Source organism: Saimiri boliviensis, chromosome 19 (assembly GCF_048565385.1).
Source record: "Saimiri boliviensis isolate mSaiBol1 chromosome 19, mSaiBol1.pri, whole genome shotgun sequence".
Taxonomy (NCBI): domain Eukaryota; kingdom Metazoa; phylum Chordata; class Mammalia; order Primates; family Cebidae; genus Saimiri; species Saimiri boliviensis.
Genome location: NC_133467.1, coordinates 37,286,589 through 37,298,018, shown reverse-complemented (window position 1 = coordinate 37,298,018; position 11,430 = coordinate 37,286,589). Strand labels below are relative to the sequence as shown.

Sequence of the window (11,430 nt, the reverse complement as noted above, 5' to 3'; positions counted from 1 at the left end):
GTAATAGACAGCAGCAATCACATGCCTCAGGTGATGCCAGTTGTTCGATGCTCAGCACGGGTCCTTGCACCCTTACACCTGATCATTCATTTAATCCTCACCAGAATCCTCTGAGGTGGGTGTTAGTATTGCCCGTCTCTCTAAATGATTAAGGGGGAGCTGGGAAGAGTTTCTCTATAAAAGGACACAGAAGCAGCGAACTGCCTGGAATAAGCTGCCTTGAATTTGCCTTGAAAGAGCATTTGCCAGTTGAGTGCTCTGATTTTACTTAGTATGTTTAAGATCGATAAAAGTGGATTTTGGGGGAAAAACAATAATCCAGATCATGCAATATTTGTTTGTTTGTTTCTGTTTGCTTGTTTTTGAGACAAATTGTTTGTTTGTTTTTGAGATGGAGTTTCACTCCATTGTCCAGGCTGGAGTGTAGTGGCACAGTCTCAGCTCACTGCAACCCACCTCCCGGGTCCAAGCAATTCTCCTGTCTCAGCCTCCTGAGTAGCTGGGACTACAGGCTCCCGTCACCACACCTGGCTAATTTTTGTATTTTTAGTAGAGATGAGGTTTCACCTTGCTGGTCAGGCTGGTCTCGAACTCCTGACCTCAGGTGATCCACCCACCTTGGCCTTCAAAGTGCTGGGATTACAGGCGTGAGCCACTGCGTCCAACCAATATTGTTGTTTTGAGGCCTTCGTGAGTGCTGATAGAGATGGGGAGTCTACAGTCCCTTCCAGAGTCCATAAGGGATGGGAGTTGGGGAGGGAGGCCAATGAGTTCCTGAGGCCTGGGAATGGTGTTTAAATCAAAGGAAGGAGACCCTCTATTTTGGAGGATCATAAGGAAGGCCAAGAAACTGTAAGGACACCTTTTCCATGAAATTATTTCTCAGCATCGCAGTCTACCCCTTTGGCTGCTTCCTGCATGCAGGGGTGTTAAACTCACCCCTGCTGGGGAAGGTTCCTCTAGGAAGCCTGTGCCTACAGCCCCCCACCCCTCCACAAGAAGAAGGGGGCTGGCAGGAGTGTCACTTTTCACTACAGGAGCTCTCCTGGAGCCACCTTCCTCTGGTTGTATAAATGGGGCAAGGGTTCTGAGTCTCCCTGGGCTTATGTGACCTCTAGGCAAACCATTCTTCCCCTGCTTACATACCCAGGATACCATAGAGCAAATAACAAAGGGACGGAATCAATCTAATGAGATCAGAGGGACAGTTTCGAAAGCACAGAGCAGTATACAGATAAGGCTGTTAAAGCCCGTCTTGAAAGATATGAAACACTCTAGAGGCAAAGACACAGTGTCAATACCAAAAACATGTACAAGGGGAAGAAAGCCCATGTTTCTAGCTGCTTTTCTTTACACCTCCCCTTCTCCCTCCTTCCCTCTGTAAACCAAAAATAAAATTTGAATCCCCCCAACTGACTGACAGACCCCCATCTTGGCCAAGGGTTTTCCAAAGTGAGCCTGAAAATCTATTCCAGGCCATGTTGGGAAGTGAGGGTTGGACATGGCTCGCTGTACCCTCCTCGCTTTGGAATTCAAGCACGACCAATCAGCATTAACATTAAAACAGAGATCTTAAGACTGACCAGACTGTTGCAATAAGACACCAACACGACGGGTGGCAGGCCCTGCAAGAAATGCAAGTATTTTACCCCAAACTATATGTGTTTGACATATTTTGAAATGGCTCTGTAATGCGGTCTCTTGTGGGAAAATTCCCGTTCTGTAGAGAATTCCCTTCCATCTCGCAGGTCTTTTCCCTGATCCAGCAGAGAGCTGACTAAGAGTCTGGCACCTTCTAGGTCTGACAAGAGCTCTGAAGCCTGCTATCTGGAGGCTTCATGCGCATGATAAACCGTGGTCTCCACAACACCTCCCCACCTTCTCCCCAACGTCCTCCCCCACCACCATCCCGCTTCACCCAGACATTCCTTTCTACTGGTTCAAGGTCTTTAGATAAAAACTCTTTCAACCCATTGCTAAACAGAAAATCTTTGAATCCACCTACGACTTGGAATCCCTCCCTACCGCCTGCCCACCTGCTTGGTTTCCAGCCAAACCAATACACATCTTACATGTATCGATTCATGTCTCATGTCTCCCTACCAAACTGTAGCCTGACCACCTTGGGCACGTGTTCTCAGGATCTACTGGGGCTGTGTCACAGGCCATGTTCACTCCTATTTGGCTTGGAATAAATCTCTTCAAATATTTTAGTTTGACTCTTTTCATCAACGCCTTCCCTTGTTTCCAGATTAAAACCTGTGAAAACAAGAGCCAGCTCACGTGCTTCCAGTAAACAGCAGTGCAGTCCTCACGCCCCTGTCTGAAAGAGGGAGCTTCCTTCTGGGCAAGAGGAACTCAAGCAGGGAGGGATACAGAGCACCAGGGCTCTGGGCTCTCTCTCAGCCCAGCACCCAGTGGGACCCGGCCAGGCAAGGGCATGTGGCAGGCACTGGGCAGCTTGTGTGGACACAGCCCTGGCCTGACCACATGCTCCCTGCCTTCAGGGTTCTCTTGGGGAACATGGACGCGGAACTTCAGCAATGCAGTCACCGTTATGGACAGGTGACCAGAGTCAGCTCTGAGCCTTGGACTGGGAGGGAACAGGAACGAAGAGAATGCTGGTGGGTTGGGGACACTATCCAGGAAGGCTGCCCCAGGGAGGAAGTGCCAAAGAAAACTGGCAAGGTGAATAGGGACCTGGGTTCGCTCACTCATTTATTCATTCTTTCCTTAACAAACATTTGCAGAACCTATTAAACTCCAAACACTGCTGAGGTACTGAGGACAGTTGTGAATAAAAGACAATTCCTCCCTTGGAGAAACTTACAACCCAGAGGAGAGGACAGACACATCTATAAACAATTACAGCCCTCAAGAAAGGTAAGGGCTGCATCCAAATATGTACCAGTCCATGTGTGAGCAGAGAGGGTGTATGGGCACGCTGACCTGGTCGTGAGCAAGGGGTAAAAAGTGGGGGCTTCCAGGCAGACAACAGGGAAGGCTCGCCAGACAGAGGGGCACAGGAAGACAGAGAGAGAGAGAGAGAGAGAGAGAGAGAGAGAGAGAGAAATGCCACAAGGACCAGCTCACTGTCTCTCCTGGCTGAGGAAGTAGGTGCCCTGGGGGAGAGGAAGTAAGGAGACAGGAAGTCTGAACTCAGACCAAGAGGGCTGTGAGTGAGCAGCTGCAAGGTCTGGGGGCTCCTGGAGGATGCTGGCAGGAGAGGATGTGACTCTCCTAACCTGAGAAAGGAAGGACAGGATGGGCTGGCAGGGGAGGGGAACACAAGGTGCTGAGCCGGGGTGACTGGTGAGGACGGGAGAGGCCCAGCAGGGGAGGGAGGGCAGTCTCAGAGGGAGCAGGGCCTCCTTCAGTGCTTGAAATGAGGCCAGGTGCTGATGATGTTGTACAAAGCCTGCCCAGGGGACAGGATGTCGACCACGTCACTGTGGCCCATCAGCAGGTAGTTGGGAGTCAGGTACCCCTCGACCACGGCACACTGGATCAGGTCCTGGGCCGCCTCCAGTGCTGCAGCATTTGGAGGCTTTTCTGCAAAACACAATTTCCCCATCAGTCATTAGGGTCTCAGAGTTTCTTGATCAAGGAAGGAACAAGCACCTAGATTCCAATTTCCCTCTTCCCCCACCCTGCCCCATTCCACCATCACCATAGCCAACACTTTCCCATAAATTGTGGCAACCAGGCGCAAACAGAAAACAAGGTCATTGCTTTCTCTGACGCCTCCGTGCCAAAGTTTCTTCCAGAAAGTTTAAAAACTGCTCTGGAGGAGGACTGCAGCACAGCACACTTCTGAGCAGGTACAAAGCAGTTACAGCACCACCGGGCCGCCTGCTGGTTTCCAAACAGGCAGTGGTGCTCCCCAAATTGTTGCCATGACTACCAAGAGACGGATGCGTTTGCCAACTGAGGGATAAAAGCACTGACGTTTGCAAAAGACTTTTTCCCCCCCTTGCTCCATGTTTGCCTTGGATATAAAGTGAGGTGGAGCTGGGCATGGGCATGGGTGGATTTGGGTGTAAATGCTCTGTGTGAAAGGGTATCCTGGTGACATCCTCTGTTGAGAGTCCACTTTAAAGCTAAAATGTTCCACTCACACTGCCAGACACCACAGGGCTGCCTTTGCCCCCACGTTTCCCAGACATGCCGCGTGGTCCCTCCACCCCCAGCACCCCTCTAACCCCATGCTCATCCCTTACCTACGAAGTTGCCGATGAAGGCAATTCCTAGGGCAATATCATTGAATCCGTAAGTGTGGGAGCCTTGGATGTACCATCCAACCCCTTCATACACGCCACCATCCTGGCCCACCAGGAAGCTTGGATCGGGAAAAGAAAATGAAGAAAGTCACTCTGGGAATACTTCACTCCTTCAACCATTCATTCCTTCTTTCATCCATTTATTCAATATGGGTGGGCATCTCTTATGTGCTAATGTGGACAAGGGAAAAACAAAACACATCACAATCCACTTCAACCTGGCCTTAGTTCCCACCACACCACGGAATCTGACCCCTCTAAGGTGAGCAGTGGCTTCCTGGCCCAAAGTGCAACGGACACTTATTTTACTTCTGCACTACGCTGACGCCGTTGACCACTCTCTTAAAATGCACACCCCTCCTGGGTCTCCTCGCCCTGCTCTCCCTCAGGCCCCTCTGCCACCCGCCTTCCCTTCCTCAAACCGGTGCTCCTCTGCCCTCCGGTTTGGTTCCTTTTCTCTCTCAATGTATTTGCCCTGGACAATCATTCCCACAGATTCAAGGACTAGTTTAAAAACCTGTCCAGGCAAACCCACCTTCTTCTAAAATTTGTCCAGCTAGGAGATTGGACAACACCCTGAATGCCTTTCGCCCTTCACTCAGCCCACCTGGCCACTAGTCAGAGCTTGTCAACTGTAACTCCTACACAGCTTCTAAATTCCTTCACTTCTCTCTAGCCCGACTGCTCCAACTCACCGGATCACTGCAGTAGCTTCTTGCCAGAGTTCTGCCTTCTTCCAGTCCATTCTTAAAGTAGCACCCAGAGTGATTTTTCTAAGATACAAATCCTACCATAGGGCATGACCTCCTAAATAGTTTGCAGCTGTCTTTCAAATAGAGTCAGTCTCTCTGAGCCCACTATGAAGCCCTCCACAATGTGGCCCCCACAAGCCCTCCCACCCGTACTGCTCACCACTCCTCTCTTTCAAATCTATTTGCAGTGCTCTGTCTGTACCCCATGCACTGGCAAATGCTGTTCCTCCTCACCCAGACACTCTTCCTCCTTCTTTGCCTGAATAACCTCAACTCCCCCTCCTTATCCATGTTCCAATGAGGATACTCCTCCCTCTAGAAGCCCTTCTCAGACCCCAATCACCCCCTGCAAAGTTTTGATTAGAGGCTCATCCTGTACATTATTCTGTTCTGCATCCATCACAGTGCTCAACACTTTGAATTGTAGTTACTTGTCATCCTTCCCTCTCTCCTAGCACTGAAAGTTGTCAGAATCAAAATGGAGTCACTTGTGTCAAATTCTAACAAAAATAAATAAAGCTGGGAGGTTGAGAAGGGAGGACCCTCATGCCCACGAGCCTGCAATAAGAACGAGCACAAAGACTCTCTGAAGGACTCTTAGGCACTCATCCCTGTAACAAGAACTTTTGCCAAAAACTTTCGAAACTGCAACTTATTACTAGTCACAAGGACATCTGGCCGATGGGGAACCCTTGCCCGACACGCTGTCTCCACGAATGAAGTGGTGCCACTTCCTGCCTCCTGGGATAAGCATCAACGTTCTCCAGTGTTCCTTTATTTCAAAACAAATTATACTTTTCCCTTTGCCTTTAAAAGCTTCCCCTAGCCTCAACCTCTTTGGATATGCCTGTGGTTCCCACAGCATGCATATCCCAGATTTGCAAATTTCCTGCACACTCCCAAATAAACTAATTATCTTTGTTTTCTTGCTTTTGGTTTTGTTTTTTCAGACAGGGTCTCGCTCTGCTGCTCAGGCTGAAGGGCAGTGGCACACCATGGCTCACTGCAGCCTCAAACTGCCAGGCTCAAGAGATCCTCCCTCTTCAGCCTTCCGAGCAGCTGGGAATGACTCAGGATGCATGCCACCAAGCCCGGCTAATTATTCTGTTTTTCTATACAGATAAGGTCCCCCTGTGTTTCCCAGGCTGGTCTCAAACTCCTGACCTGAAGCAATCCGTCAGCCTCAGCCTCCTGAAGTGCTAGGATTATAGACACGAGCTACAGTGCCTGGCCAAAATCATTATCTTTGGAGAATCTCTCTCTGTTTGTTGTCAGATTGACATATCTTGTCTAGCACGAGGCACATAGTAGCTACCCAATAACTATCGATGAAAAAGCTAGAAAGTAATGTGTGAGTGGGTGCTTTGTCCTGATTACAGTCCACATCAGAGTTACAGATGACATGTCATGAGACTAGAGCAGGAGAAGGATATTGCAACAGGTTTTGAAAAGTCAAGGAACAGGGATTGTGTCTCTAAAGACTGAATGAAAGAGGAAAACAAACATTCCCTCAACTTCTAGCATTTTCCATGTGGAATTTCCAGATTTATAGTCCATTTCCCGTTACCTGTGCTAAATAACCATAGCACACCTATGGAAAATCCTGAAAAGTGAAGCAAGAGTTCCCTCCTGTTTGCAAAGGCTGCTTTTAAAGCAGGAGTTCAGGCCGGGCACAGAGGCTCACGCCTATAATCCCAGCACTTTGGGAGGCTGAGGCGGGCAGATCACAAGGTCAAAAGATCGAGACCATGGTAAAATCCCGTCTCTACTAAAAAATACAAAAATTAGCTGGGTGTGGTGGCGTGCACCTGTGGTCCCAGGTACTCAGGAGGCTGAGGCAGGAGAATTGCTTAAACCCGGGAGATGGAGGGTGCAGTGAGCCGAGATCGCGCCCCTGCACTCTAACCTGGCACCTGGCAACAGAGCAAGACTCTGTCTCAAAAAAAAAACAGGAGTTAAAACGGAGAGAGTCAGCAGGCCCAGAACAACACATTTGCAAAAGCATATTTACCTGAGACTTTGTAAGATATGTTGTGATTAAGTCACAGATGAATACTTGAAATATATTATACTCTAGCCCTAAATCCTTCCTATGAAAATTCCAAGACATTGTCCAAGTAGCTTTTCTACTCCATTAGTTTAATGTGTTTCGTTATTACAGACCTGGCATTAAAGGTACCAAAAGAGAGCATTTTGATCTCACTCCCTATCTTCAAACAGATAAAGTATTTTCCCTATTGTAGAGATAAGACAAAAGAGGCCCAGAGAGGTTAAAAGTTTCTAGATCCATAGAATGTGGTAAGTAACACCAGAGGAATAGCAGGATTCTAACATTGGAAAGAGCGAGTTTGGAGCTGGGCAGAATGAAATAGGGGCAAGCAACGCCTTTGTCTCTGATAGGTTAGAAGGAATTGCATAAAAAAGGCACAACCCCAGTGTGTGATGCTCCCTTCCCTGTGTCCATGTGTTCTCATTGTTCAGCACCCGCCTATGAATGAGAACATGCAGTGTTTGATTTTCTGTTCTTGTGTCAACAGAACTGGGGAGGGACACTGGGGGGTGGGGGGTTGGGGAGGGATAACATGGGCAGAAATGCCAGATATAGGTGATGGGGAGGAAGGCAGCAAACCACACTGCCATGTATGTACCTATGCAACAATCTTGCATGTTCTTCACATGTACCCCAAAATCTAAAATGCAATAAAAAAATTTTTTTTTTAATTTTCAACAGAAAAAAAAAAAAAAAGGTGCAACCCTTCATGTCCTTTTCTGAGGGTACCACAGTCTTGCTTTATCACTAAGCTTCTAATGCCTTCTCTTCAGAATCTTCCCAACCACTTGTAGAGATAAGCCCAAGCGAGGTAACCAACCATTAGCTATGCTCTGAGTGATCCTCAGCCCAGTCTTGCAAACATAAAATGTGTTGCCTTATGGAAAGCACCCAGCCCAAAGGAGGGGTTCAGGAAACATCGGTTCCCTCTCACAGCCTTCCTTCCTACAATCCTGAAGAAAAAGAGGGTTGTCTTTGGGTTGATCCCACTTACTGATAGCCGATGTCACAAAAGTTCCGTGTGTCCACGTGAAAGGACTGTGTATTTCGGACGACAGTCTGGCAGTCTATGGGTACAGGGCAGCTTGTGCCAGCGGTGTGGATGATGATGACGTATTTGGCTGGGAGGTTCATTTTAGGACAGTGTGTCTCTCTGGCTTCCCAAGCAGATCGTTTGATGATGTTGGGACAAACTGTGGTAAGATGAAAAGCCAAAAAAATAGGAATTTGCTTTTGCTTCCCTGAGAGCAATCACTTAACTACAGGCTGGATTATTCCTCAGCTTCTCCCAGGCCTCCAGCACCCACAAGCACATCCTAACGTAAGATCGTCCGTGGGATTCTGGGCAAGTCCAGATGGAGATTTTCTGGGTCAGATGGCTGGAACCAAGGGGCTGGGGCAAAAATCTACAGGCCTGATACCTACAGAAATCAGTGTACAAGCAGAAGGGGAAGGACTGTGGGTTATATATAGGCATGGTCGTTGTCTTCAAAAGACCATGCATTGCAAACACATGTACAGGTGTGTGTGTGCTTATGTAACAGGGCCACTGTGCAGAAGTCAGCGGACTGTCTGAACTGATCACATGTATTTGTGGAAACAATTTGAAATCTAGAAAGAACTAGACAAATATTAAGGAATTATCACTATTGAAGATAGTGGCTGTCCAAAAGCAAGAAACATTTTATTTAGAGATTCGCAATTTTAAAAAGCTAATTTAAAAAATATCATTGATCCAAAGTAAAGGTCCACAGTAGCGAACGTGCAAATAGTGTATGATTTTTCTTACTCAGCTTTTTGTTATATGTACTCTGATGTCAGCATCATCTGTGAATGCAAGTTCTTCTCTGAGCTGTGGCTGTGCTGGAGTTTGGCTCGTTTTTGTGTCTAGAAAGGTATGTGTGTTTATGTATGTTTTTGTGTCCCCACATAATGGACACAAATATGTATACAAGTTTACCCCACTCCATTCCCACTCTGTTTTTTTCCATTTTAGCCTCTATGCCGTCTAACATCGCATGTATTTACTTGTTTTGTTCATTTTCTGTCTTTTCTCATTGAAGTGCAAGCTTCCTGAAGGTGAAGTTTCATCTGTTTTGTTCACAGCTGTATGCTCGGTACTCAGAACAGTGCCTGCTATGCAGCAAATATTTGTTGATTGAGTGAACATCTGTGTACATATGTATTTAAGAAAAAGACCATGGCTATGTCGTTCTGATGGGATGGAGAGGATGCCAGGAAGATGCCCTCTCAGAATTTTCCAGCTCTCAAAATAGGCATGAGATGTTCTTGGTCCCAGCATCCCATGGAGTTTAACAGAGAAAAAGCACTCCCAAACATGGCTGGGTGGCAACAGGGAAGGTGAGGTGGCATGGAGGGTCTTACCTTTCCTGGGCATCACTGGCTGTTGAGGGTCCAGGCAGATCTCTTCTTTCAGAAGAAGTGGCTGAATATACCTGGGCGACAGGTGACCCTTCTGGATGGCATAGGAGATCAGACCCTCTGCAGCTGAGAAGGCAGCGGGGCTGGGACTGCCGCCTTAAGGAGGAGCAGAGACCGGTCAGTAAGAAACTCCACCTGGCCTAGGCAGCTGAAGGGAGGATGATATGACCACCTGAGCCTGAATCACTGGATTGAAAGAGAGGAAACTGGCCCAGTTTGCCAGAACAGAGGGCCTAAGAGGCAAGAAATCACCTGGATCTCTCAGCAGTCAAAGTTGACAACTTCTTCCAAGAGCCAAACTAAGACTTTATCCACTCCATCTCTAGGCAAAAGAGCTGGAGGGCAGTGACAAATACATGCAGAGGAAGGCGCACCTGACTGAGTTAGGTATGCACTAGCACAGGAGAAAAGACAACCAGGATTAACTCGTATCTCCCCTGATCGGGTGTGCAGTAGACTCTGTGTATCCGTTAACTCATAATCCTCACAGAAAACCTCTGAGAGAAACACTGTTACCTAGCCCCAGCTGTCAGATGAGGATGCTGGCAGGTGTTGGTTCCATATGTATTATTTCTCAACTCCATCCCTGTTCTGTGCTTTCCTCTGTTTTTCTGGAGGCTAGAAGCCTGCAAGTTATAGCTCCAGATTTCCTTGCCTGCTGCCTTCTGGTTCGTTTCTATCAATGGAAGAAACTGGAAGAAGAGAGGAGCCAGGCTTCTCTGCCTCTGGCAGTCGCAGCATCTATGTCAGACAACCTCAACTACAGAAGTGATGGCAGTAACTGTGAGCTCAAGCAATGTCTGTGCTGGCGTCAGCAATATCACAGGAGTGCGGACCCGTAAAGAGGAAGAGGACAGAAAGTATGCATGTCGCAGAATCCAAAGCAGGAAAGAACTTCAAGAGAAGGGCGATCATCAGAGAAGATAAGTATGACGTAGGGTGAAAAGATAAGTGTGGAACCCGGGGAGCCGAGGAGGAGAGTGTATGCAACTCTCCAGCACAGGGTCCGCGGGGAGTGACCCTTACCTCTCTTACTGCCAAAGAAGGCGATGCCCAGGGAGACGTTGTTGTAGCCCTGGGTGTGCAAACCTTGGATGTTCCAGCCAACACCTTCGTACACCCTGCCATCATCCCCAACCAGGAAGCTGCCAAGAAGGAAATAGTGGGTTTACTAGCAAATATCCATCAGTGAAAACCTCTCACTGATCCTCGAAAGGAAAAGGGGTTCTGGAGGCTCATAAATAAGTACTATGTTCCAATAAGATAACAATGGGAGGCCAGAATAACCAGTTTTAAACCTCCAAGAGACACAGGAATGTTTTTTTTTTGTTTTTTTTTTTTGTTTTTTTTTGTTTTGTTTTGTTTTGTTTTTGAGACGGAGTTTCGCTCTCGTTACCCAGGCTGGAGTGCAATGGCGCGATCTCGGCTCACCGCAACCTCCGCCTCCTGGGTTCAGGCAATTCTCCTGCCTCAGCCTCCTGAGTAGCTGGGATTACAGGCACGCGCCACCACGCCCAGCTAGTTTTTTGTATTTTTAGTAGAGACGTGGTTTCACTATGTTGACCAAGATGGTCTCGATCTCTCGACCTCGTGATCCACCCGCCTCGGCCTCCCAAAGTGCTGGGATTACAGGCTTGAGCCACCGAGCCCGGCGGAATGTGTTTTAATTTCTGTTGTGACTTAGCTTATGTGTGTTTTCCAGAACGCCACTTTAAAAATACGCACTTGGTTCAAAGTGGAATTTGAATGTGTGACACTCAAGGACCTGAAAATATTAGTCCAATACTTTTTAAGAGCTTAAGAATTAATATATTGTGTTTTTAAATTATAGGACCAAGCACTTGAACATTCTCTAAAACAGTTATGTCGGATTCAACAGTTTCTTTTATATTGATGCTTTTCTTCA

The 11,430-nt window shown here is 47.6% G+C and overlaps 1 protein-coding gene across 1 annotated transcript in view; it reads right to left on the bottom strand.

The window, feature by feature from the left end:
- Positions 1 to 2,701: 2,701 nt before the first annotated feature.
- The window catches only part of PGLYRP4 (peptidoglycan recognition protein 4), a 47,594-nt gene continuing 38,865 nt past the window's right edge, over positions 2,702 to 11,430 (bottom strand). Inside the window, exons 12-16 of the mRNA XM_010329661.3 lie at positions 10,551 to 10,669; positions 9,468 to 9,620; positions 8,077 to 8,275; positions 4,221 to 4,339; positions 2,702 to 3,552 (exon numbers count right to left, since the gene is read on the bottom strand). Coding sequence (XP_010327963.3) covers positions 3,374 to 3,552; positions 4,221 to 4,339; positions 8,077 to 8,275; positions 9,468 to 9,620; positions 10,551 to 10,669 — 769 coding nt within the window. The 3' untranslated portion in view covers positions 2,702 to 3,373. The remainder of the gene's footprint in view (positions 3,553 to 4,220; positions 4,340 to 8,076; positions 8,276 to 9,467; positions 9,621 to 10,550; positions 10,670 to 11,430) is intronic.